The sequence below is a fragment of the Paroedura picta genome, chromosome 11 (genome assembly GCF_049243985.1).
Source record: "Paroedura picta isolate Pp20150507F chromosome 11, Ppicta_v3.0, whole genome shotgun sequence".
Lineage (NCBI taxonomy): Eukaryota > Metazoa > Chordata > Lepidosauria > Squamata > Gekkonidae > Paroedura > Paroedura picta.
This window is the reverse complement of record NC_135379.1, coordinates 3,219,239-3,246,858: the sequence shown is the minus strand read 5'-3', so window position 1 is coordinate 3,246,858 and position 27,620 is coordinate 3,219,239. Positions and strand designations below refer to the sequence as shown.

Here is a 27,620-nt window from a genome sequence, read left to right as displayed (position 1 = left end):
CAATTTGATAAAAACGTATCATTTTATCCTGATTTGAGGTTGTAATCTGGGCCTATAAGTGTTTTTTAAATTGATTTGTAATAAATAACATCTCTTCGCCTGCATGGATTTTCCTGTATTTGATAGCACGTTTGTTGTTGTTATTGCTGCTATTGTTATCAATTACATTTTATGCTGTCCCTCCCTGTGGGCTCAGGGCAACTTAACACATAGTATAAGCAATTAAAACATATAGATATTAATGAATAGCGATTAGAAACATATAGATATTAATGAAGCCATAAAATTTGTTTAAAACGCCACAAGTAGCCATCTTCTGTCAATACCGAGATTCAGCGTTACCGGGCCCTTAAATTTGGATTTCTTTAATCTTTGTGTTGTTCGTTCAATCGGGGGGGGGGTCGGTTTCTCCTCCCCCCACCCCCTTTCCTTCCCCCCCCCCCGATTCGATGTCAAGCCGTTCCATGCGTATTCACGTGCATTGCCTAAAACGAGACTTTTCATACGGGTCCAACGGGCAGGTTGAAAGCTGCTGTTTTTCTTCTCCAGGTGGAATGCAAAGCAGTGATGGTCTTCTTCCACTACTGCGTCATGTCCAACTATTTCTGGCTCTTCATTGAGGGCTTGTACCTTTTCACCTTGCTGGTGCAGACCTTCTTTCCGGAGAAGAGATACTTCTACTGGTACTCCATCATCGGCTGGGGTAGGGTCTTTTTCTCCCGGAGCTTGAAAACGCATGCTTATTCCTGGGACGGTCATTGCATGTTCATGCACGGGGATGTGGGAGATACAGCACAGCCAATGCAGTGGTTCTCAACCTGGGGGGCCGGGACCCCCTTGGGGGTCGAATGACCCTTTCACAGGGGTTGAGGCAGGGCAAGCAGCTTGGCCGGGGTGGGAGGGCACCATCCACACAACAGCCTTGCGGGGTAGATCGAGACAGAGCATTCGTCTGTCTGGAACAGCGGAAAACAGCGAGACTGGAATGGTGGGACAAGAGGCAGAACTGAACTGAGAAACCCTGGGGAAAAAAAAACAATTGATATACAATCATGAACCGTGGATCTTCACACCATTGGTCATTTGCAGTTTAGTTTCTGTGAAAGAACCCGTGCATAGTTTTATGGTTGGGGGTCACCACAACAGGAGGAATTGTATTAAAGGGTCGCGGCATTAGGAAGGTTGAGAACCCCTGGCCTAGCGGGTAACATGTCTTTGTTCCATCTCAGAGACCCTTGTACGAGGGTCTATTTTAATCTCCTGTTTTCTCTGAAGATTCGACCTATTCTTTTCCCTTGGCAGGCCTGGGTTTCGAGGCATTTGGCCCATTTCAGGTGAAGAGCTGTGCTTGGCTATCTTTAGACATGGCAGTCCCAGTTTAGTTTCCACAATGGCGACTCCTTTGGCGAATGTAGAATACCGGCCCATTTCAAACTGCTTTGGCGTTCCATTTTTGTAGGTGGTTGCTAATAGAATTTTTCTGTTATTTCAGACAGACCTGTTTTAGTAGCCAGCTGCTAGGGGAACTTCTGCCCCTGTTCATACAAACCTGCTGGTCTCGGATGAGCAAGGGGAAATGGCTTTCTTCCATTTTGTGTCCCTTCATTGCATCACTGTGGTGCCCTGCTTCAAATGTCCATAGTGTTTCCTACACTGCCGCCTCCCCACCACCCCTTTTTGCCGTGCGACCTTCCATGGACTTTTTCTTGGAGCCTTGGGTTGAGTGCTATACTGCTAAAGCAACATAAGACTTCAGTGCTATAGCAGCACCACTGAGATGCCTTTAAAAAAATTTTTTTTAGATATATGAAAAGTAACATAGAAGAAAAATAGACATAAGGGGAAAATGAATTGATACAAAGAATTCATATATTCATACCCACATTCTTAAAAGTCTTCTGGAGGTCTTCGATTAACCAAGTTTGTGAATTTAGCCATCATATGCAAGTTCTCTAATTTTTCCAAACCAGGAGTCAATATGGGGAGGATGTTTCAATTTCCACCCTGATGCTAGCAGCAGGCTATAATTTAACAATAAATAAAAATAAAAATACAGTTTATCTTATCTCTTCTTTAATGGTAAACAAACAACCAAAATGGCTTCCAGATTTGTACCGTTTTCAATGGGGCATTTTCTTCAGTGGTTGTTTCCAACTAGTATCTGCTGAGGATCTAGTCCTTCACTAATTATATGATCTATTGTTCTTCACTTAAATTTTAATTATAAAATTATATATTGGCCTCTAGCTCCAAGGTATGGGGAAGCTTAGTCAAAACACCATCCCTGAAAAACTTTACTCAAAATTGGGCCAGCAACGAATAACATCTAGTTTAGGACAATCATGTGAAAATCTTCTTTCATTCCCCAGATATATGCTGGGGTGCAACGGAACATTAGAAAGGAACTATTGTGAGACAATTGAAGCCCAAAACCACTAATGATGGTATCAGTTGCATCTCTGCATGAGTTGATGTTCAGGCCTTGTCTCCTTCAATACAAGGAGGTCCCTCACTCAGGTAGAATGCTTCAAAGGACCATCCACAAATTTCTACTCTTGTCATCTGCTTTTTTTTTTTTCTTGTAGGAACGCCCACCATTTGTGTCACTGTTTGGGCCGTCCTGAGACTTCACTTTGATGATATTGGGTAGGTCTCTCCCTCTTTATCCTTTAAAATAGACCAGATTCAAATGGTGCCCCTTGAATGGTGGAATGAGACATGGACAAAAGGAAATACTTCATTACACAGCAAGTGATTAAAATGTGGGATTTGCTGCCAGAGGATGTAATGATGGCCACAGGAATAGACAGCTTTAAAAGGGTCAGATAGATTCATGAAGAATAGAATCTATGGTGACCAAAGAGAAGCTGCACCTTCAGTAGAGCCAGTTTGGTGTAGTGGTTAGGAGTGGTTAGGAGTGCGGACTTCTAATCTGGCATGCCGGGTTCGATTCTGCGCTCCCCCACATGCAGCCAGCTGGGTGACCTTGGGCTCGCCACGGCACTGATAAAATTGTTCTGACCGAGCAGTGATATCAGGGCTCTCTCAGCCTCACCCACCCCACAGGGTGTCTGTTGTGGGGAGAGGAATGGGAAGGCGACTGTAAGCCGCTTTGAGCCTCCTTCGGGTAGGGAAAAGCGGCATATAAGAACCAACTCTTCTTCTTCTTCTTCTTCTTCTTCTAGTAGCCAGTCTCTTTCAGCCAGAAGGCTGTTGGCCCCAAGATGGCTAGTCTGAGAGTGTCTAGAAATGAATGAATGAATGAATGAATGAATGAATGAATGAATGAATGAACGAATGAATTAATGTTCTTATCAGGGAAAGACCTTGGCCTCTGTGCCCTGTTGCTGGTCCTTCAGAGAAACTTATTGGCCACTGTGTGAGACAGGATGCTGGAATAGATGGACCACTGGTCTAATCCAGCAGGGCTCTTCTGATCTCATTATCAGGAGACGGCCTCAGTCTTTCTACCCTGTTATTGGCTGTCCAAAGGAACTGGTTGGCCACTGGTCTCATCCAGCAGTGCTCTTCCTATGTTCTTATGAGACGAAATTTCAGGAGTCCAGCGCTGCAGAGGGAGGGTCTTTCCTGATGAGGAATTCTCAAAAATCTGCCATAAAGGACTGCAGAAGACCAATCCTCACACTTTACAAGCACAAATGCTCTGTGGAGTTGCGGGGATTCGAGATGTGAGAAATAAGGAGCTGGAGTCCAGGGATCAATGAAATGTGTCCCAATAGCTTGCAAGGGTAGAGTCTGTCTTTCAATATCCAACAGTCTCTGGGGCATCACTTGAAAAGGGCTGGACCAACAAGAAAATACCAATTAGGGGATTGATACTGTTTGAAAGACTCCTGCCTGAGAGCGGGGGGAAGACTTCCCCCAGCCTGTCTGTGTTCTCTGTGGCTGTTAGTGCTAAATAAATATGAAACAGGCGTGATATTAGTCATCATTTTGGGAGCAGATGTGTTTACATTCACCCAGCATCGTAATATGGCTCTTTTCTCTCTTTGGTTCCCAACCCCGCTCCCTTCCCTCCATATGGGTGTCAGATGCTGGGACATAAACGTCAACACGGCCCTGTGGTGGGTGATCAAAGGCCCCGTGCTGGCCTCCATAATGGTAAGTCGCCAAGGCAAAAGAACAGTCTGTGTGGGAGGCATCACAGCGAGCATGAATTGTCAAGTCACTGGGTTCTCAAGGGTGCAAGGAAAGGGCTGGTTCATGCCAGTGTCTCAGATGTCAGGGGAGGAGGGGACGTTTAGAGGTATAGAGATGGACCCCCTCTCTTTCTATTTTTATGCAGGCCTCCTCTTTCTGACCCTGGTGTTTTATTTTGTTATTTCACTGCCAGCCCCTTCAGCGGTAGGTTGGTGGATATAACAGAAACAGAGGAAATCACTAAAACCCTAGTAGGTTATGAAACTAATTCAGTGACCGCTCTTTCTGGCTTGGGTCTCACATGCAGAAGAACGAGGGATTCATGATGCAGCAAAAGGACATATCCTTCATGAAGTTTATCTAGCTTTTTTTTTAACCCTCTTTTAAATCCATCCAAGCCCCATCTTATGTTGGTGAGCTCCACAAGTCAGCTAACCATTTGGGTGAACCAGTGCTTCCTTTTGCTTGCTTTAGATCCCTGATTTCTAATGTGAGGGAAGCAAAATAAACATTTCTGTCCACTTTCTCCACCACGCATAATAATGCCAATGTTCGTGATGCCGTTTAAACTCCCAATCACCTTTCCTCCCCATAAAAGCATTACAGGACAGCAAGATGAAAGTCCAGGAGCACCTTAAAGACCACCTAGATTTCCAGGGTATAGAGTTTCCAGAGTCAAAGCTCCCTTGGTTTGGCAGCCAGTGAGAGATAGTAGAGGGAGGGACTTTTCAGTATCTCCAAATGCAGTGATAACACTTGTGTCATGACCCCGATTCCTTGTGCCAAGGAAGACACTCTAGCTTTCACCCCATTTTATCAGAGTTTATATCAGAGTTTATAGTTATGGAGGATTCTAAAATGTTGTACACCAATCCAAGCCTCTTAAGGATGGGCAGTTTATAAATCTATTTCATCATCATCATCATCCTTAATTCCATAACTGGGCAGACAGAATATAGAGGGACATTGGGAAATTGACAATATTAGTTACCAGTTCTTGGAAAACCCATTGTCCTAATTATGCATCTCCCCTGGAGAGATATATATAAAAATGCCTAATTAAGGTCTTCTGGCTGTTGAATATGGGTTATCTGGATGCATCATTTGATTTCTCATTATTTCCCTGCAGCATTCACACAGCCTCAACGTTTTACCGTTCATTTACTCCTTCTTTTCTTCCTTCTTTCCCAGATCAACTTTTTGCTTTTCATCGGGATCATTATCATATTGGTCCAGAAGCTCCAGTCACCTGATATCGGGGGCAACGAGTCCAGCATTTACTTGTAAGTACTGCCTGGAAGTATCCAAGGAGCCATTATCGATTTTGAACTCTGACATACACATACGAAAAAGTAAACCTGGGGCTCAACAGATTGGGCTTCCAATGTTGATCCTTACTGAGCCAAGCCAAACGTCAAGTGAATGCAGCATCTCTTACAAACGGGCACCCATCTTCAGCCTCCAATAATGTAGGTTACCTTTCCAAATGGGTTTCAAAAATTGGGAGACTGGTGGTGCTTTCAAAACGGGGCATTGAAGGAGTCGTGTTTGGGTTGGAGAGCCCCTCCCAATAGTTTCAGAACAATTGTTTCAGATCAATCATTTCAGAACAATTGTTTCAGATCAATCATTTCAGAACAATTGTTTAATCATTTCAGAACAAAAAGGAGACATCGATGTAAATCTGAAACTCCAAAACCAACAGGGCAGCATTTTAATCTTCCAGGATTTGGTTTATTTACTCTTTCAATCAAGAATTTTAAAAAATTGCCGCCTTCATTCCAATAGGAAGGAGGAAGGGTGTAATGCATGATTATTAAGAATTTCTGAATGGTGTAAAGATATTTGCTGACTTGTGCAGGCAGGGCCCAGTTATTGATGGTATTGTCTTCATAGGCCTCAACTCTAGGGCTGGTGGAATAGCTCAGTCTTATGGCCCCGCAGAATTGTTTGTGGTCCTGCAGGACCCTGATCTCCCTTGGCAGAGCCTTCCACCAGGCTGCTGCCAGGGCTGAAAAGGCCCTGCCTCTGATTCAGGCTGGGTCCTTTAGCACAGGGGTAGTCAACCTGTGGTTCTCCAGATGTCCATGGACTACAATTCCCATGAGCCCCTGCCAGCATTTGCTGGCAGGGGCTCATGGGAATTGTAGTCCATGGACATCTGGAGGACCACAGGTTGACTACCCCTGCTTTAGCAGATATTGCATGCTTGACCATAGGTTTCTTTCAGGGGCGTAGTGGAGAAGGTGGTCCCGCAGGTCCCGTCCCAGACCTGCGAGCAGCAGTCCTCCGACAAAGAAGGTGGGAGGGGGAATCGCAGCACAAAATTGCTGAACTTAATTTGAAAATGGGGAACAATGAGTGGACACAGGACTCTGATCTCGTTACAGATGCTAATTTACTGCCCCTAAGCATTTATCCTTCGCTCTAACCAAGCTGATCCCATTTTGCATGGTACCTTTCCATCCTGACTCCGCCCCCCCTACTTTTTTTGGCAACACCCCTCCAACCTTCACCCTGGACTGAGAGACCTCCATTATGACTTGTATCTGATGGAGCTTTGATTCCCAAAACCACATGTCCTGTTAGTCTCCAGAGTGTTGCAGCACTCAAATCTTGACATTTCCATGGGATGCCCTTGGAGTGGAATGCTGCCCCACACCCCCCTCCCAAGTGGCTCCACACCAGTATTCCCTCTTCCTGTGACCTCACCCCTGACAGTCAGGCATTGGGGAGCAGCTGAGGCCCTCCTTTAACCCCAACAGGAAACCAGCTATATCATGGGCAGGTGTCCCGCATGACCATTGTCCCCTACACTCGCTTCAATGGAAGCCCCCAATCCACTCCCAGACATGGATCCCTGCCCAGGGTCCTTCAGCGACTGCCTCCAGTCGCTGCACCTGGACTTCACGCTTAGGCTGTGAGAGAACTGGGCATGCCAGTGTCCTCAGGGGTGTAGCTGATGGCCCTGCGGCCTAACAGGGTCCGTTTGCCTAGCGCGACGTCACCTAGCAACATGCTGGACTGGGAAAGCTTTATGCTGTTTATTTAGCTGCAGCAAAGCAAAGACAAGATCCAGGGGGGATATGTGCCCAATGTGAGGCTGTATAGCTTCACCTTAGGGCAGCCTTCCTCAGAAACCCCTGAAATATTCCTCAGGCAATGTCACAGCATCGAGAATCTGACAAATCTCTCTGGTTTACCACAGAGATCTGTCGGATTCCTAGAGCGGCACTGGGAGGCGGTAACGCTGCCTCCTTTCCACCCCTCCCCTGGCTGGAAGCAATTCCATGCATTGTGCAATGCCGTTTCTACTTCCCCACTCCCCTGGAGGCCTCAATGTTTTCTCCTCCCGCTCATTCAAGCAACGTTAGGGACCAGGAAGAGATTGGCCGGAGATCTCCCCCTGGAAAGGACAGAGTGGCATCCCTCTCCTCTATCTCCTCTCTCAGTTTGCTGTGTCCTTAGAGCCACCTCCTTGCAGCCATGCCTATTCCCTGGATCCTGAGGCCCAGACTGAGTGCTCTTCATCCTTTCTGCCCCTTAGTTGCCCTTCAGGCCCCACCTTGTTCTTTCTCTGCTCAGCAATCTTCCAGCTACCCATCTTAAGACTGCAGTGCCCCAGACTTAGGGGTCTCTTGGAATACGGCAGATGCACATGGGATACCCAAGCTCGTTGCAGGTGTAGACTGCATGGCTGGAGATGGCACTATAATTCTGCTACTGCAGGCATTTGGGGCAAATGTCATCATGGTCCAGTTGCCAATGATTGTTATCCTACGAGGTATGGGCACATTCCTATCAAAATGGATGCTTGCTGACTTCCAGAGCACGGCATTGTCTCGAGCACCAGCCCAGCTAGCGCCTGTGGCATCGCCCTTGCTTGCAGCATGGGGTCTGTGATACTCTTGCCTGCAAGAACAACAGTGTCTCCTGCTGGGAGGAGTCATGGAGAATCAAGGGGATCTCCTAGCAACAGGCCCCACCTCACAGCTTGTCCATCATTCATCCACAGCAGAGTGTGGGGAGTGCCAGGAGTACTGAGTGAGTGCACCTGGCCCTTCCAGTGGTGGCTGGTCCGAATGATGGAGCAGGTTCATCTAGGAGGACCTGTGTTGGCTGCCCAGCTTGATCTGGTCCAATCTGGGCAGCTAAGCCAGACTGACCCTGGCTAGTATTCGGCTGGGAGACCTCCAAGGATTTGGGTGGTGTTCCTCCAAGGAACACAAGGGGTCATGACATGGAGGTAGGCCATGGACAACCACCTCCTGATGTCCCTTGCCTGGTGGCCACACAATCCCTGGATCTGCTCACTGCCTGATACACACATGCTGTAGGATGAGTAAATAATAGTAGGATACAGAAGGAACCTGCTGGTTTCTCCCTCTTCCCGAATGTCTGGTACGGAGTTCCATCAGGAAAGATGACACAAGGGGACCATCTCATCAGGACCTTTTGCACTGCAGCCTTTGATGTAGAGAGTCCAGCATGCAGCGAGAGCATGCAGGTTTTGATGCCTCAGGCGTCACCAGGTTGTCCTGGAGGAAAGGATTCTTGGAACCAGACGGGTGGGAGAGGGAGCTTTTCCACAAAGACCTTTGGTTGACACGTGACTGCTGGTATTTCAGAGCTGTTGAGGAAGGTCATGTCCCATACTCAGCCTGACTCTGGTTCACAAGATGGACACTTTTCTTGCTCTGACCCACAGGACAGGAGGCTGCCTTGATAGGTTCTCAGCATCTAGAGCACACAGGAAGCTGTGCTGAGTGGACTCTCTACATCAGTACTGCCTACTCTGACTGGCAGAAGCTCTCTAAGTCTCTCAGATCTCCCCCATCCACCTGTCACCTGGTCCTTTTAACTTCAGATGCTGAGGATCGAACCTGAGACCTTCTGCATGCCCAGCAGATGCTCTGCCCTGAGGCAGACCTCTCCCCAACTTACCAGTATTGCCTACTCTGACTGGCAGAAGCTCTCTAGGTCTCTCAGATCTCCCCCATCCACCTGTCACCTGGTCCTTTTATCTTCAGATGCTGAGGATTGAACCCGAGACCTTCTGTGTGCCCAGCAGATGCAGTGCCCCCGAGGCAATCCTCTCCCCAACTCACCTGTCCTACAGTTCTGGCTTTGTTGCACGTTCTCACTCTCAAAACCCCTACCTGGAGTCAGGCGCAGTTCTTGAGAGGTGACACCTTCCCTAAGCCTGGGGGGTCCTGCTGCCTTGCGTGGCCTCAGGTGGGCCTGTGGGCACTGGAAGATGCAGCATTCATGCGTGAGAACATGTTAGGAGGTCCTTGCCCAACTGTCCTGAGTTGCGACTCCCGTCTGGGCTCCCCCGGGCTTTGCTTCCTTCACATCCTAGTGAACCTGCTTGTGTTGTTGTTGGCGTCCTGTGTGCATGCGCATGCCTCTGTTCCTTTCACCATCCCTTGTCTATGGACCTGGGGCAGACCTGGCGCGTTCACACTCCTCCTGCGGCGGAAATGGGTTTCTTGCATGAAAGCAGGTGAGGAGGAGCAACCGTTCCACCTACAGGACCCCCGTGACAACAGAGGGCAAAGAACAGAAAATCAGGGCTTCTTCACGCCTGGTGTGGAAGCAGGGGAAAGCGAGGCGGGGCAGGCAGCTCTGCACAGGCGTCTGTTTATTATCATTTGCAGAGCCCATCTTCCCGGCGAATCATGCAGTGCAAAGAGAGGGTGGTCCCAGAGCATGAGACAGCCCATGCAGTATAACCAGAATGACAAATCATTCATTCATTCATTCATTCATTCATTCATTCACCCACCCACCCATCCACCCATCCATTCATTGGTTTGAATGCACTGCTCCTCTCCGCACTCAGGTTTAGGCAGTTCACAACACACATCACACAGACATCATCTATAAAATCACAGCTGAAAACATTATTAAAAACTCACGGTGCTCCATTACAGCCGCTCGAGCCGTCAAACCGCCTCCTGGCCCATTTCATAGAATCATAGAATCGTAGAGTTGGAATTTCACGGACGGTATGCTCTTTTAATTGGGTCCTAACTTGGTGGAGAGAAGCTCGGAGATGGAAGGAGGGTGGCCGGTAGATTTTATTGGGTGCTCGTATGGCCTTGAATTTGAAGCAAAACAAAAAAGAAAGAAGAAGAAGAAGAAGAGTTGGTTCTTATATGCCGCTTTTCCCTACCCGAAGGAGGCTCAAAGCGGCTTACAGTCGCCTTCCCATTTCTCCCCCCACAACAGACACCCTGTGGGGTGGGTGAGGCTGAGAGAGCCCTGATACCACTGCCCAGTCAGAACAGTTTTATCAGTGCCGTGGCGAGCCCAAGGTCACCCAGCTGGTTGCATGTGGGGGAGCGCAGAATCGAACCTGGCATGCCAGATTAGAAGTCCGCACTCCTAACCACTACACCAAACTGGCTCTCAAAGAAAATACCAATCATGATATATTATAAGCAGTACAGAAAATCGGAAAAAGGAAATTGGAAGATGATGCAGTGAGAGATCAGGGTCATGCTGATCACAAGTTTGGGGTTCAGGAAGGAATTTTGCTCCAGGGCAGATTGGCCCAGGGATCTTGGAGGTTTTTTGCTTTCTTCTGGGTGTACTGCAGGGGTCACTAGGGGAGTTGGGAGGGCAGGCCTCTGCCAATGGCCTGCATTGTGCCGGGGGGGAGGGTTTCCTTCCTTGGGTTTCCTTCCAGCTCTATGTCTCTATGACGGTATAGGTTACTCCGCCCGACAGTTCTCTGCATGGGAACCCCTGGTCTGATCCGGCAGGACTCTTTTGATCTTATTAGGGGAAGACTTCAACATCTGCCCTGTAGTTGGCCTTACAGAGGAATTGACGGGCCGCTGTGTGAGACAGGACGCCAGACTCGATGTTCTGATGCAACAGGGTTCTTCTCATGGATGTATTAGTGGCAGGCAGTTGTTGGCCATCCAGAGAAATCAAACTGCCAGCCCAAAGTGGTAGACCACACCGCAGGTCTTTGTTGCCTTTGAGGAGGGCATCCATGTGCATGGATCCGGTTCTTCCACAGGACAGGTTTGCCTTCCTGATGCCAAATGATCTGGTGGCAGCCTGGCATGACCAAGGGACTGGGTCTCACGGAGGTGGTAAATCAGATTTGGGACTATCCCCTCAGAATCCCAGCTGGGAGCCCAAGAAAGCTGTGAGGTAGGAAACAGAGACATGGAAGGGCAGCCATGAAGGTCCCAGAGCAGACCCTCCAGCATAAGGACGTGTCCCTGGCGACCAAGATACGGATAATTCATACAGTAGGGTTCCCCTCGTCTATGCACGGATGTGGAAATTGGCCCTCCAAGGAAGCTGACAGGCAGAAAATTGATCCATTTGAAAGATGGTGTTGAAGCAGAGTTTTACCGATTCCATAGACAAGTAACAAATTCTAGATGAAATCAAGCCTCAACACTCCCTTGAAGAAGAGTTGGCTTTTACACTCTGCTTTTCTCTACCTTAAGGCAGGGGTAGTCAACCTGTGGTCCTCCAGATGTTCATGGACTACAATTCCCATGAGCCCCTGCCAGCAAACGCTGGCAGGGACTCATGGGAATTGTAGGCCATGGACATCTGGAGGACCACAGGTTGACTACCCCTGCCTTAAGGAATCTCATAGCAGCTTACAATTGCCTTTCCTCACAAGGCAGGTGGGACTGAGAGAGCTCTAAGAGAACTGTGACTAGCCCAAGGTCACTCTTCTGGCTTCATGTGGAGTTCACAGTTTTCAGAACCATGCAGTAAGCCAGTGTCCCCCCCCTCCCGTCCCATTATTTTGCTCCTTCTCTTCCTTTCCTTTTGCCATCGTAAGCATTATTTCTTTGTTGAGCATGTTAAAAACCCAGAGCATGCGTAGATCCCCCATTAATGCAAGTGTATACCATTCCTCCAACTAGCATCATGGTGAACAGAAAAGAGAAAAATGGCACCCCCCATCGGTAGGTATTATTTTGCTCGCAGTCCAACTTAGTTAGAATAACAAGCAAGGCTTATATCAATGGATTTTTAAAACGCCACAACCTGACAATCTGTTTTATATTACTGGTTTTAAATAAAACTCATACAAAACACATATTCAGAGCCTATATACATGTGCTTGAAGTTAGCAGAGTTTAAAGATGTAAAGGGCAAAGCAGGATGTGTAAAAAGAATAAAATAATTTTTATTTAGAAGAGAAACAGTTTGGCCTAGAAAGAGGGGAGTGAGAGTTCAGTTTAACTGTCTGCAAGAAAAAGAGCTGTTTTTTACAACCAGCTTTTCACTGCCCAAAGGAGTCTCAAAGCGCTTTCCCTTCCTCTCCCCACAACAGACATCCTGTGAGGTAGGTGAGGCTGAGAGAGCTCTAAGAGAAACTGCTCTGGGAGAACAGGACTGTGACTAGCCCAAGGTCACCCAGCTGGCTACTGGTGGAGGAGCAGGAAATCAAACCCAGCTCTTCAGATTAGAAGCTGCCACTCTTAACCACTATGTAAAGCTGTCTGCCTTTATTCACTCAGTGCTCATTCAGTCGTGCGTGTGACAAATTAGTTCCTTTCCATTTGAAAACTTTTTTACTTTTTGTTGATGGATAAAGCTGTGAACAAACCGTCGTTGGACTGTGCCCCCAATCAAGTGGGATAGCACCCCTGGGAAGCACAAGAGCAGATGTGTACCCTTTTAAGTCCATTGAAGCCAACAATCCATGTTTGCCCTTTGATTCAAGGAATGGGTCTGCTCACAGTCAGGATTGTCAGATCTCTTGCTCTAGGATGACACCTAGTGGTTGCAGCCCCAAATGCAAAACCTGCTATGTAGCAGCGATGAGCTAAAAATATTTTATCTTGGATCTATGACTGCAAATAAATTCAATGAGGTAGACAACAATGACCAGGAAGTTCCCAGTCTCACTATGCCAAATTCACACCTCCTCTGATGCCCCCTGCAGGATATTCTTCACATGCTATTGAATTATGCACACGGCAGAGCTTCCAGATTCTGACGGTTTCAAGAGTTCAAGCTCGATCAGATAGCTGACTTATCCGATGAAGGGAAATTTGGCTCTTGGAACCTTATGCCCCCCCTCCCAAAAACTCTAGCATGATAAGTTGCTAGTGGATTCCAATTTAGGTGTTCTGTGGCAAGTCAACACAACTACCATCTGAAGTAGTTAGTTAGTACAACGGCTCACTTTTGGATAATCGTGCTAACCCTCGGTTGGTTTCATCAAAGCACGGTTTTGCGTTTGGTCTGAACCGAGCTTAAGAGAAGGAGGCTTCTGCTTCAGTCCAAGCAGTCCCCATTACGAAAACATTACAAAGTGAGGAAGGAATAGGGAAGGCAGGGCTTGGATGGGCCTTTTGAACCGGCCTCCGAGCTAGAAACCTGGTTTCCAAAAACTGAAGGGTTTTAGCAATTGGTTGGTGACTAGCGTAAGTTATGCAGTCTGGTGTGGAGTTCAGCATGGAGTGTAGCGCATGTGTATCTCCTCCGTCCCCCAAACCAAACGCGCCCTGTCCTCCAACTCTCTCAAGTGCGTTTGGATTCATAGAACCCCTCCCCTCGAAAACCTTTGGCTAGCTCTCTGGCATATCCCACCATGTGCTTTCCGCCATTTTAATTTTTGTTGCTTCCATCAGTTTGCAGCCTCTGGCCAGCCTTGTGGCTCAGTGTGTCCTCCCCTTTCTTCCCTGCTTCCACTTCCTCAAGCGAGTGTGCAGTTCGTCTCACAGTCTTCCCTCGCCCCCCCCTACTTCCGCTTCATGCCGCAACTCATGAAAACACGTTGAACGTTGACATGCTCTCTTAGCCTCGCCGTGGAAAGCTGGGGAGAAAACAAACACACACATATTTTTGTGTTTTTTTTGCTAATTTTGTCGTATTCAGCAGCTGCGTTCAGAACTGCCACTGTCAGGCCCACAGGGCTAGCCAGCATTCTTGCAGGATGTCAGAACTTTCCGCCATTACCTTGTAAGTGTTTGCGATCCTGTGACGATACCTGTGTTTGTTTGATGCATGCTGCAGATCCGTGGTCAGTAGCGGCAGGGGCGATGGAGGGTCACTCCCGTGTGTCTCGTGTGCTGCATGTTGGCTCCGTGTAGTCTGTTTCCTCTGGTGTGGCTTTTGCTGGTAACTCCCCTGTCGAGAGAGTCGAACGTTACCTGTCCAAACTGTCCCCTCCGTTTGTCGATTGTCGCCGGCTAAGAGGGGATAAGGGCAGCTGCAGCTTCAAATGATGCCCCTTCCTGTGCTTTGCACACGGTAGCTCCATAGGCAGGTCATCCTGTTAAATTTAGATGACCGTTTCACGGGGTTGTCCCTATGGATTCACCTGTATCCTTTGGATAAGTATAGAAGGGAATAAGGGTAAACTTGATAACTCGGTAGAGATGTTCACTCTGCCAATGGGCGACAGGAGCATCTTCTAGGTAAACAGTGCTGTACTGGGGTATGCATTCGGCTAATCCAAATAAAAAAAAACCCCAGTAGTAAAACTGTATTGCATATGACTATAGGTCTTTGCAAACCCAAAACACACAACAGTAAAACACGTTTCAATCCAGCTTGACAATGGACAGTACACCATTGTAGAATACTATTCAGGGGTGGCCAAACGGTGCCTCTCCAGATGTCCATGGACTACAATTCCCATGAGCCCCTACCAGCTGGCAGGGGCTCATGGGAACTGTAGTCCATGGACATCTGGAGAGGCACCGTTTGGCCACCCTTGCATGTATGTACAGTATCCAAAATACTCCAGTAAAATAACAGATCAGAGTTAAAATCTTTTACCTAACTTGTATAAAATGTCCAAAAGCCACCTTGAATGACCACATTTGTCAAAATGACACGAGCTCTTTGTTGCAAACAAGGCAAACAGAGACATTCTATATGAGATGAGATGCTGGAGTCAATATCTGACAGCAAAGATATCAACTTATCTATAAAGGAGTCAGATTTTGAACCACCTATAAACCTGGCCCTAGGGGGTGAGGACAGAGGGCATCGGAGGATGTGATGTGGTAAATCCTCCACAACTAGGAAGCCACAAATGACAAATCGGTTGGTCCTTCAGGGTCCTGTTACAGCGGCCAAACTGACCGGTAGTTGGCCTTGTTTCCAAGCACGGCGCCGTTAAGGGCCGCTCTTAAATTATTATTAGAGAGCCTAGCTAGGCAAGATGATCTACGATGGAAATTTATGGACATGTGGATCTGTAATTGACCCCCGGAGAAGATCCATTTTGGATCGAAACTTGTCAAGGTCATTTCACTATGGGTTGTTTTGTTACCTGGGTCACTCGTCTATTTTCTCCTGAGATGGTAATGGATTGTTTTCGAACTGACCTTTAGCACTCTGCAATGAAATGTGTATTTAATAGATTTTTAGGAAAATGATTTTTAGACTCCTCAACCTCTTTTGTACCGAGCCTGATTTACAGATTGGGTTTGCTTCTTTTCCCTTCCCTTTCTTTCCCCTCGGAGTAGATTCCTGTGTGCTTGAGACAGCAATAGGTCCACATTTTTAGAGTTTGTGCTCCTTAGCTGCCTCTTTTGGCTGAACCCCCAAACAGCCCCTGCTTCCGGAGAGGGGGATGGAATAAGATGGGACTTCCCTCTCAAATTTAGCCGATTGAGATGAAAAAAGAGGAGGCAGCCATTCACAGTTCTCTTGGAGCTGCTCTTGCAGAGAAGTTCTCTCAGAGCTCTCTCAGCCCCACCCACCTCACAGGGTCTCTGTTGTGGGGAAGGAAAGGGGTTTATAAGCTACTTTGGGTAGTGAAAAGTTGGGTATTAAAAAACAGCTCTCCTTCTTCAGCTTGAGGGAGGCAATGCTAGATGGGTTTAAGTCAGGGGTAGTCAACCTGTGGTCCTCCAGATGTTTATGGACTACAATCCCCATGAGCCCCTGCCAGCGAACGTTGGCAGGGGCTCATGGGAATTGTAGTCCATGGACATCTGGAAGACCACAGGTTGACTACCCCTGGTTTAAGTGACAGGAGGGGGGTTTTGCTTGTGTGTTTGGAGAACTTTGTAGTCTGAGCATAGAACCAACGGCCAAGCAGATGGATGGCTCTCCTTCACTTTTGCTATCCAGGAAAACACTGGACAGCCCTCCTTTGGGGAAGCTGTAGTGGTGGAAATCCAGCATTCAGAACGGGTCTTGAACGACATGGCCCCTTCCGGCTCGAGGGTGCTATGGGGTGGATCCAACCATTCTCTAAGGAGCTTCCCTCCAACTTCCATAGCTATTTCTCCAACTTTGGTGGCCCTTTCTCCAACGGAAGAGCCCTGTGAATTGGCAGGAGACCCCATCGACTACAGGAAGGCCTCCAACTTGAGCCCCAAGTTATTTCATTCCATTCTCTTCAGAGCAGACCCCAAATAGCTTCCATGATGTCCCCAACTGGCTGCATGTGGAGGAGCGGGGGACCAACCCCCATTGTCCAGATTAAAATCTGCTGCTCTAGGCATTTCCCTCCTTGTTCCAGGCCGCACTCTTCTCCATCAAAGCCGACAGGGATTTTTCAGGCACAGGATTGCGTCATCTGTGGCTTTGTGACAGTGTCATAGCTGGGTTTCATCTGTAGCCTCATCCTGCTTTCCCTTCACCACCCCCACCCCAAAGAAATTATTCCATATCCAAGGCCAGCCAGACCTTGTGAGCCCTTGGAAGCTAAGCAGGGTTGTTCCTGGTTCATATTTGGATGGGAGACCTGCCAGGAAATTCGGGACCATGACTCTGAGGCAAGTCAAGGCAAACCGCCTCTGAGTGTCTCTAACCTCGAAAACTCTACGAAGTCACCATATGACAGCCCTTCCCACCACAATGGAAATCTCTCTGCAAGAGGAGATTGTTCCTCCAAGGAAGAATGATGGAACACTCTCCTCTCATGGTGAGATTTCCCTGTTGTTGACCTCTTCAGGATGGCAGAAGGTCGTTGCAAGACAGCAATAAGATCGAATATCCTTACAACCAAGCGCTCCCTTGTTAGTAGCTGCAGCATGCTGCAGGGCACTCCGACATTCCATGGACAGGATCCGTAGCTCGGTGCAGTTCCTGTCCTTTGCATGAGGGAGCCAAGTCAGGAGGAATGGAAAAAGCTTTGCAGAGCTGCTGCTGGGCAGAATAATTTCCACGGAACAAAATAGACTGATAAGACAGGACACCACGACAGAGTTCTTCCAGTCCCTGAGGAATGGGCACATATGTTAATGTTATGTAAGATATTTATTTATTTATTGGGGGATTTGTCATCCACCTCTTTGTTGCAAATCATCCACAAGAACGCAAAGAGGGGAAAAAAGTATACATACTTTTCCCCAGAGTTAAGCCCAAAGAAACTTCAAACCAGGGGGGCCAATCCGCTTTGAGAAAAGTGAGGTATGAAATGAAATAAAAATCTAAAGAAATGTCAAAGCAGGGAGGGCCAATCCACGTTGAGAAAAGTGAGGCATGAAGGAAGGAAAATAAAAATCCAAGGGTGCCAGTTTGAATGGGGTTAGTGTAGGCAGCCCAAAGAGATCTAGAAATACAGATGAAATGGAATGGAGCAAAGAGATAAAACTAAAGGGTAAGAACTCAGACCCAATTAACAAAAAATGAGTCATTAAAAGGATGTACCAGTTGTAAATTCTTCCAGCTGGACAGCAAAAACTATCCATATTGAAATATCAAATTTGAATTTGGAGTGAAGCAGCAAAGAAAGAAAGAAAGAAAGAAAGAAAGAAAGAAAGAAAGAAAGAAAGAAAGAAAGAAAGAAAGAAAGAAAGAAAGAAAGAAAGAAAGAAAGAAAGAAAGAAAGAAAGAAAGAAAGAATATTCAGATTGGTGAGCGTTTGTTCCATTCCAGGGGAAGTCATAATATGTGCATGTGAGACAGACCCTGTTCTCTCTTCACAGGCGATTGGCTCGCTCCACTCTCCTCCTGATCCCCCTGTTTGGAATCCACTACACAGTGTTTGCCTTTTATCCCGAGAACGTCAGCAAGCGGGAACGGCTAGTTTTCGAACTCGGCTTGGGATCTTTCCAGGTAGGCGCACGGCAAAGCAGCCCATCTGTCTGTTCCACCCATGGGGGAGCTTGGTTGGTCACAGAGCTTTCCCACGCACTAAATAATGCACTTCCAATCTGCTTTCAATGCCCACTGCCACTGGATTTTAATTTAGAGGCTAAATTCAAAGCCTACGTTTTTACATTTGTATTTTGAGAGCACTGCAGATAAGCTGTGGCAGCCATTTTGTGACTGCCTCCGCCTCCTGCAGCAGCCATTTTGTGGCAGCAGTTCTGTGACTGCCCCCACCACCCTGTGAAAACCTGCAAACAGTCACTGAAGCGCATTTTTTGGCATGTGTGACAATGCCAAACGTTCATCATTTTTAGGGGCATTTCTGCACAAGTCAGAAAAGCACACCTGTGTCTCTTTTTCTTCCCCCTCTCTCCCCAGGGCTTTGTTGTAGCCGTCCTCTACTGCTTCTTGAATGGGGAGGTAAGGTTTTTGAAATGTCGGCTCCATCTCCCATTGCGTCTTCATCTGACAACTCTTAGCGCTTTGCCTGCCATTCGTTCTGCCTCTCAGCGGTTCCGCCCCATAGAAACAGATTTTTTTCACCAGTTCTGTCAGAGCTCTCTCAGCCCCAGCTACCTTAAAGAGTGCCTGTTGTGAGGAGAGGAAGGGAAGGTGGTTGTCGGCTGCTTTGAGACTCCTCAAAGTGGTGAAAATCTGGGTATAAGAAGCAACTCCTTCGTCTTCCTTTTCCTGTTTCCCAGCTGGATTTGTGACTCAAAGCCCACATTTATTTTATTTATTTTTTTGCCTTATTTATAGTCCACATTCACACTTGGAAGGGAAGGCATTTGGAAGTTTCTTTGAGACTTCTTTGGGTAGTGACACGTGGGGTATAAAAACCACTCTTCTTCTCCCAGGAGAAAGGGGGGGGTCACATAAGCCACCAAAGAACTGCCCTTGGACCCTCGATGGGAAATTAAGTGGATTTCTAAGCACACAGAGTCCACCCTGCAAAGCAGTCATTTTATCCTGGGGAACTGATTTCTGTAGTCTGGAAGAAGCCGTAAGTCAGGGAGATCCCCAGGCCTCACCTGGGGCTTGGCAACCCTAGTTCTTGCTTGATGTACATGGATGTCATGTTCATCTATATTTACTGTGCATTTGGTAATGATGAGATGTATCCTCATTTTGTTTTGCTGCTTAGCCTTCTAGGTTGCTCATGCACCCAGCTGAACATGCATCGAAGGTCACATGAGCATTACTCAGCTCCATACAAATAACCATCAGTAATACGCTGTACATAGAGAGCGCATGTGTTCACTGTTATGTGTGAATAGAGTTGCTGAGCACATGCAAAGCATTGCGTCTTAAAGGAAGGAGCCCGGTCTGTGTGAGCATTCCTTTGTGCAGGTGGATTGGCTTTTCATCCTGAAATTAATAATGGGGAGATGGCCAGATGCTCCAGAACCGCATCTGCACATATGAGCTCCTAAGGATCTCTGGAGCAGGATATTGGGCTATGATCAGGCCATTTCCCTGGAAAAGGGACTCTTCATTGCCCCTTCTCCTCCCATCACAGATCTTCTCAACCAACACAACTTGAGAGGCTGCAGATGGAAATAAACCAAGTCCCAATGGAGGAGTGAAGGGGCAGCCTCTCTCTTTTGGCTTAATCACCTCTCTGTGATGTGTGTAAGTGCTGTCAAGATACTTCTGACTTATGGGGATCCAATGACTTAGTGACTCTCACCTGGATAGCCCAGGCCAGCCTAATCTCTTCAGATCATGGAAGCTAAGCAGGGTCAGGTGCCATGTTTTGTGACAAAGCTTCCCAAATGAAGGCAAACTCAAAGTTCTGGCTAGAAACTTAGTAGTTTATTCAGGAGAGTACACGTCGTGTTCCATGGCAAGTGTCCCCAAAGAAGGCAAAGTTCTGGGTAGAAACTTAGTAGTTTATTCAGGAGTGTGCACTGTCATGTTCCAAGGCAAATGTCCCCAAAGAAGGCAAAGTTCTGCATAGAAACTTAGTAGTTTATTCGGAAGAGTACATGTCATGTTCCATGGCAAGTGTCCCAAAAGAAGGCAAAGTTCTGGCTAGAAACTTAGTAGTTTATTCAGGAGAGTATACTGTCATGTTCTGAGGCAAATCTCTCCAAAGAAGGCAAACTCAAAGTTCTGGGTAGATCTGATCAAATCTTGGAAAGCTAAGTAGAGTTACCTCTGGTTAGTTCTTGGTTGGGAGACCATGAAGGCAATCCAGGCCTGCTACACAGAGGCAACTAATGGCTATCCACCTCTGAATCTCTCTTGCCTTTTTCTGGTTGGCCCAGACTCAACTTATCTCATTAGATCCCAGATGCTAAGCAGGGCTGGTCCTGGTTATTATTTGGATGGGAGACCTCCAAGGATGTCCAGGGTTGCTACACAGAGGTAGGCCATGGCAAACCCCCTCTGAACTACTTTTGCCATGAAAACCCTCTGCGGTCACCATTAAGTCAGCTGTGATTTGACAGCAAAACAACGCATAAGCTCCAAAACATCTTCCGGTTTACAACCTTGCTCAAAATCATGCAAACTGAAGGCTTTGTGAGATCATCTAGAGATGCTTTTCTCCAAAAAAAAATAAATGCTTGTTTATTTCTCAGCATGTTCCCAAGCAGCAAAGTACATTAAAAAAATGACCTTTTAAAGTTTCTCCCTAAAGGTGCAATCAGAAATAAAGAGGAAATGGAGGAGCTGGAAAGTCAATCGGTATTTTGCTGTGGATTTCAAACACCGCCATCCCTCCCTGGCCAGCAGCGGAGTCAACGGGGGGACGCAGCTGTCGATTCTGAGCAAGAGCAGCTCACAGATACGCATGTCGAGCATAAATGCGGAGAACCTGGCGACATGAGCGCGTAGAAGCAGCCCCGCCCTGCCCCAGGAAAACAAAAAGGGTCCTTTGAAAAAACACACCAAAAAGTCATCATCCCAGTGGAGTGGATTGCTGTGATTTCTTTTTTCAAACACACCTCTCTCTTTTCCCACAAAAAAAAATATATATCTACATACGCGATTGTCCTGGAAACTTAAGAGTGCATCGTTTCAGTTGCGCGGAAGAGAGGGCATCAAAGGATATGTAAATATGCCAATGGATATCTTCTCAACAACAGGAAGTCCCACCCACTCCTTGCCCCTCCCGCCCTCCGCTGCAAATAACCCCACTGTCGACCTCGCATCGTTCCCGTGATCGTCGTGCTGTCGTGAATTTTGGTTTTGCCAAGCTGATCTCTATGAACCTCTCCTGGGATTTTGCCCCCCTCCCCCCTTTGTCATTTCCAAACTCATTTCTCCCCTCCGCCTTGGACCGTGCTTAAGTGTTCTGCTTTTTGTGACTCCGAAGGTCACCCAAAAGCTTACGTCGACTGGACATCAGCCCCAATGTTGGGATCGCCATGACAGATTCCACCCAAAACATCCCGAATGGCATCTCCTGATGTTCTGTGGGACGGCCCCATCGGACAGATGGGAAGTCCCCGAAACAAAGATCGACCCAGCAGTGTCTCTCCTTGCCAAGAATGTATTAGAAAGATTTACGTGAAGCTGTGACTTTTCTAACAGGGCCTTCCCGACTATGATAGAGCTATATTTTTGAGGTGGATGGATTCTTTTTTTATTATTCTTACGAAAAGCAAAAACAGGCTGAAAGGAAGTTCTGTATCTCCACCCCCTCCCCCCATTACGTATAGATAATCCTAGGAATATAGGTTCTCCTGGACTACGCACATCATTCCCATCACTGATACATTTCTAGAGAACGTGGGACGTAACTCGTGGTGTTGAGCATCTCCCAAAATGGCGGACCTTCAGGAGGCTTCTGCAAAGAACACGTGGAGTTCGTTGTAGGGCTAGGATGCTGACCCTATGGATTGCATAGCTATAGCCAGGGGGACTCCATTCCACTGGATCTTGGAGCGACAATGCCACCAGCATCCCTGGACGATCCCTTGCTGTGAATGGGGGGCCATAAAGACTCTGTAAGGGAGGGGGAGGGTTTTTTTTGGAGATCTAAGCACTTTTCTCAGATGTTGAGTGGTGTTTTTTGTTTTGTTTTGTTTTTGTTTTTACTTCAAAAAAACAAACAAACCAGGGGAAAGTCAATAATGTATGGAGAACGAACGAAAATCGTTTCCGAGTTCTCCGTTTCGTCGGTTCCCTGACTGTCACCGAACTTCTTCAGCCGAATCAAAACCATGATGTCAATTTTTTGAGGGGGCTTCGCGCCTCCAGTGGACTCTCGTGTTTCCCTAGCGGGTGGTCTGAGCCCGTTTCGATGTTGCGACACCTTCTCTAACCTATCAGTGTGAGTGTGCGAGTGTGGGTGTCCGTTCAAGAAGAGAGGGGAGGGAATATTTTGCTAAATACGAAGGGACGAATGGCCTGGACAGTTGTCACAAAAGGGCTGGATCTTTCTCCTGAACCGAAATGAATGTTGTTGCTTTTCTCGACAAAAATGGACAAATGGAAGATGTACAGATTGGGGGGAGGGGGAGACCTAGAGATAAGCTGTCGCTTGGTTTCTGCATACTGAGCGGCCCAATTCTCTTTTGTGTGTGTGTGTATGGAGCCTGTGGTCCTGACAGGAACTTCTGCACATGATGGACTAATGCATGGGGGAAAGATTGTGCTAAGCATCGGAAGGCGCAAAGAGGGCTTCTGCATGAAATCTCCTACCCACAGTGAGGTAGCTGCTTGTGGATAAGGTTTACCCACCATGTGAAGAGGACTGTGCTGAATGACATGTATCAGTCTTTTCTGTATTTTGGAGGGGAGGGGCTGTGGCTCAGTGGTAGAGGATCTGCTTGGCATGCAGAAGGTCCCAGGTTCAATCCCTGCCCTCTCCAGTTAAAAGATCTGGCAGTAGGTGATGGGAAAGAAACTGGCATGAGACCCTGAAGAACATCTTCTAGTCTTAGACAAGACTGGCCAAGGGTCTATTTCTGTATAAGGCAGTTTCATGACTCGGTGGAAGAGCATCTACTTGGCATGCAGAAGGTCCCAGGTTCAGTCCTTGGTATCTCCAGTTAGAAGGACCAGGTAGGAGGGGATGGGAAAGACCAGACCCTGGAGAGCGGCTGCCAGCCTGAGTAGGCGATGCTGACTTTGAGGGACCAACAGTCTGGTTCAGTAGAAGACAGTTCCCCGTGTGTTCATGCATTGGCCCTGATCCGTCATCTTTGATGGTTCTGTGGGAGCTCCAATAGGACGCGGTTTGTGCAGCTTGTGAGGTGGGAAATGCAATGTCCGGCAACTCAGTTGTACATTGAGGGTCGCGAGGTGACCAAGATGTCTTCCTCGTTCTGGTCCCTTGACCCCCGTTCTGGTCAGCCGGTCCTTTTCACAGTGCTTGTTGGGCCACCAGACATTGCCGATGGTTTGTGTTCATCTTGGCAGGCCACCTGCTGGGCTGGAATCAGCAGAATGGGAGAGTTGGGCTCCGGTGTTAGGACAGCTCAGCACACCGGTGCTCTGGCACACAGTCTTTCCCCGGCATGGAAGTAAATGAGGGAATTGGTATCCGTATTTAGCCCACTGGACCTAATGGAACAAACTCATGACTTTTTGAACAAACTGATGCTACTTGGGAGTCTTGAGCTCCAAGAAGGGGTCATTCCCCTCCCACCACTCCTATTGATAAATGTAAGTCCTATGTAGGCTTACCAGGACCTCCCCCTGGCCTCTGGTAGGGGGGTAGGGTTGCCAGATCTGCCTGGCATGCAGAAGGTCCCAGGTTCTGAGTTGGGAAACTGCCGGAGGTTGGGCTGTGGGGTCCAGGGAGGACACAACCTCAGCAGGATCCAGTGCCATGGGGTCCCCCCGCCGAAGCCCCCATTTCCTCCAGGGGAACTGATCTCTGTAGTCTGGAGGCGAGCTGTAATTCTGGCGGTTCCCCAGGTCTCAACTGAAGGCTGGCATCCCTAGGAATGAATGGGAAGGCTCATGTTTGTCACTGCTTCCTGCCTCCTGCTTAGAGGTAAACGGGCAGTTCTTTGGTGGTCATAGCGGGAGGAACCCCCCCAGTACAGCAGTCAGAGGGGGGGAGGGGTAATGCATGCTGACATGGGCCAAGGAGATGATGTTTCCGCCTTGCCCTGCAATGCAAAAGGCATCCTTTGCTGCCATTGTGTACAGAAACTCTTTGTTCTCTTTTATATCCCCCCCCCCCCAGGGTTTTATTGTTTTGGAGTGTCGTTTTGTTTTTTAAAGTCTGCTTGTTTCGCTTTCAAAAGAAGAACGGAAGCAAATGTGTTCTCTCGCGGGGCGGGGCTGTACAGGGAACCCAGAGGCAGGTGTCCCTCCAGCAGTGGGTTGATGGACAAGCTGATGCATGATGGAGAACTAATGATTGACAGCTGCCTAGAAGGGTCTGCCTCGTCCACGCTGCTTGCAGAAGACTGGCAGGAAATGGAAGAGAAGAGATCCTTGGGGAGGGATCGTGCCAATGCTGCCCACCCCTCCACCCGTGGACTCTTGGCAGGTTCTCCCCATAGGACCTCATCCCTTTCCACGTGGTTCCTTCTTCCTTACGTTACAAGGGGAGATCTACAGGGCATGGGCTTTTGCGTTGCTCTCGGGATGGGCGATTCAGCATCTTTTTGCCAGTGTCTGAGTCTCCCTGTCTGCTTGCTCCGTCTCTACGATATGGCCGTGTCATGAAAAACAGGGGAATGCAATGGGGGAAGGGATCGACTCCCCCAGAGAGTGCCAAAAAGTTTCAAGTTGCCAGCCCCCATAACGGTTGATGTCAACAACTCTGTTGGATTCCTAAGGGGCATTTGCACTGCTGTTGGGGGGAACTTTCCCCTGTCCTAGCGACAGACTGCCTGTCTTCAGCAAAGTGTAGAAAGAAGCCAACAGACAGATAGAACCAGGCTCTTTGGGTTCCACAGGGTAGTTTGGGCACAAATAGCCAAGCACAAGCCAGTTTCAGTCAGGTCTGGGGAGCTAAGCAGGGCTGACCCCGGCTGGTATTTGGATGGGAGACCTCCAAGGATTTGTGTGGCAGTTCCTCCAAGGAACACTAGGAGGGGTCATGAAACAGAGGCAGGCAATGGCCAGACCACTCCCTGACATCCCTTGCTGGGCTATAATACGCACACACACCATAGGATAAATAATGCTATTTAATTTACATGCCTTGACCTGGTTAGCTCAGGCAAGCTTGACCCAATCAGATCTTGGCAGATAAGCAGAGCCGTTCCTGGCTGATATTTGGATGGGAGACCTCCAAGGATTGGGATGGAGTTCCTCCAAGGAACACCAGAGGTCATGACACAGAGGCAGGCAATGGCAAACTGCCTCCGAATGTCCCTTGGCTGGTTGCCAGACAGTCCTCTGGCTACACTACACACATGCCATACAATAAATAAATAACCTGCTTTCTCATTGCCCACCCTCCTGCTGCAGCATACATCTGTCCACATCCTGCCATGCCTGAGCAAAAGGGAACCCTGGAAGCTGCATGGGAGCCAAAAGGGGTGGGGTCTGAAATGGAAGAGAGATTAGCTCAAATCAGCCCCTGCCCCCTTCCATTAGCAGAGGCCTGCTGCTGGATCTGATCCAGAATGGCTAAATGTCTCTTAATTCGTAGCGATATATCGCAGTATCGATAGACGCTAGTTCCTAACATACCGCCGTATGTTGGCCTGACCGGGACAGAGAAAGTGAGAGCACAAGAAGGGGCCAGAATTGATTTAGATTTATTTTGCTTACAAAATGTACAACCTGTTTCAAAATTTTACAACGTAGAACGCGTAAACCACAAAAATAACAATGTTTCTAACCATTGGATTAAAACAAACAAACAAACTAGAATAGCCCTGGGAAGTAGCAAAGATTAAAATCAAATGTCCTGACCAGGATGGCCCAGGGTAACTTGATCCCATCCAATTCTGGAAGCTAAGCAGAGTCAACCCTGGTTTGAATTTAGATGGGAGACCCCCAAGGGAAATCAGGGTTGCCATGCAGACCTGGCAAAGGCAAACCTGTCCATCTCTTGCTTGATCTGGATGGGCCAGGCTAGCTTGATGCCATCTGATCCTGGAAGCTCAGCAGGGTCATCATCCCTGGTTCGTACTTGGATGGGAGGCCACAGCAGGTGCCCATGGTTGTTATGCAGAGGCAGGCCAGGGCAAGCCACCTCTGTTCATCTCTTGCCTTGAAACCCTGACCAGGTCTCCATAGTTTGGCTGCTGCTTGCTGGAACTTTCCACCACCTTTCAATCAAACAAGGCAGAAGGACTGGAGAGCATTAAAACCCTGCTTGGGGCAGAAGACCCTTACCAGCCAAAGTCTAGTCTCCCAAGCAAAATCTGAGATGTTAACTCTGCTATTGAGATGAGAAAATTCTCCAGTTAGTAACAGAAATCTTGCTGAAGACCATTACCCATTGGTGAAGAAGAAGAATTGGTTTTTATACCCAACTTTTCAATTCCTGAAGGAGTCTCAAAGTGACTGTAAGTCCTTCCCTTCCTCTCGCTGCAACAGACACCCTGGGAGAGCTCTGAGAGAACTGTTCTGTGAGAACAGCACTAATAGGGCTCTTTCAGATGCCCCTGGGACTCAAACTTTGTTCTGCTTCAGACCAACACAGCCCCCCCCCCGAACCATTTATGGTGAGCCTGGTTTCAGGACCATGGAGAGGGTAACCCCAGCTGGATAAAATGAAGGCTTTAAGTGTTTTGAAGAGAACCTGCCAGGGCTTATCATAACCTTACTGAGAGCTGAAGTGCCTTTAAGGGAAAGGATTTGCCTTTTTGGAGGAAATCCTCTCTCTGAATCGAAACAGATCTAGTGCAACAGCCCCGCAGAGTCCCTCCCCGTGGATTTCATTTGCCTTTTTACGTAACTACGGGGCTCTGAACTTGGTCAGCGCAGCAGTACATGGGAAAGGGGTGTCTGAGGAACGGAAGGTGATTGGAAGCCGCTTACTCCTTTGGGTAGAGAAAAGCGGCATATAAGGACTAATTCTTCTTCTTCAGTAATATCGGGGCTCTCCCAGCCTCCCCTCCCTCACAGGGTGTCTGTTGTGGGGAGAGGAAAGGGGAGACTCCTTCGGGTAATGAATAGCGGGTTTAAAGACCGATTATTTCCCCTTAAATCAGCACTATCTGTGAACAGACAAATAAGGTACGGCCTTCTGTTTCTCGGGCTGTCCGTTCAGTGCTCACCGGTGCCAAACTTATTTCAAGAAAATAATTGCATCTCTGTGTCTTTAATCCGTCTTGCATTCTAGATGCCTTTCTAACATTCTCCTAGAAAAGCTAACTCACTCCGTTATCCTTTGTGGAGCAATCTCTCCACCCCCCCCCCCACAAATAAAAAAAATATTGTGCCTCATCAAACAACCGGTTCATTTATCGGAACGGAATTGCCAGTTCTAACCGGGCATCGCACAAAGGTACTCTCTTACGGGTAGCTTTCTG

The 27,620-nt window shown here is 47.8% G+C and overlaps 1 protein-coding gene across 7 annotated transcripts in view; it reads left to right on the top strand.

Annotated features, from left to right (window-relative positions):
- ADCYAP1R1 (ADCYAP receptor type I) overlaps positions 1-27,509 on the top strand; it is an 88,120-nt gene extending 60,611 nt beyond the window's left edge. For 2 of the 7 annotated variants that reach the window (XM_077304776.1, XM_077304778.1), the window contains 9 exons: positions 550-703; positions 2,586-2,646; positions 4,053-4,122; positions 5,353-5,444; positions 12,069-12,110; positions 14,035-14,118; positions 18,051-18,180; positions 18,595-18,636; positions 20,848-27,509. In XM_077304776.1, coding sequence (XP_077160891.1) covers positions 550-703; positions 2,586-2,646; positions 4,053-4,122; positions 5,353-5,444; positions 12,069-12,110; positions 14,035-14,118; positions 18,051-18,180; positions 18,595-18,636; positions 20,848-21,057 — 885 coding nt within the window. In that variant the 3' untranslated portion in view covers positions 21,058-27,509. The remainder of the gene's footprint in view (positions 1-549; positions 704-2,585; positions 2,647-4,052; positions 4,123-5,352; positions 5,445-12,068; positions 12,111-14,034; positions 14,119-18,050; positions 18,181-18,594; positions 18,637-20,847) is intronic. The other 5 variants (XM_077304777.1, XM_077304779.1, XM_077304780.1 and 2 more) reach the window with 5 other exon arrangements.
- Positions 27,510-27,620: the final 111 nt, after the last annotated feature.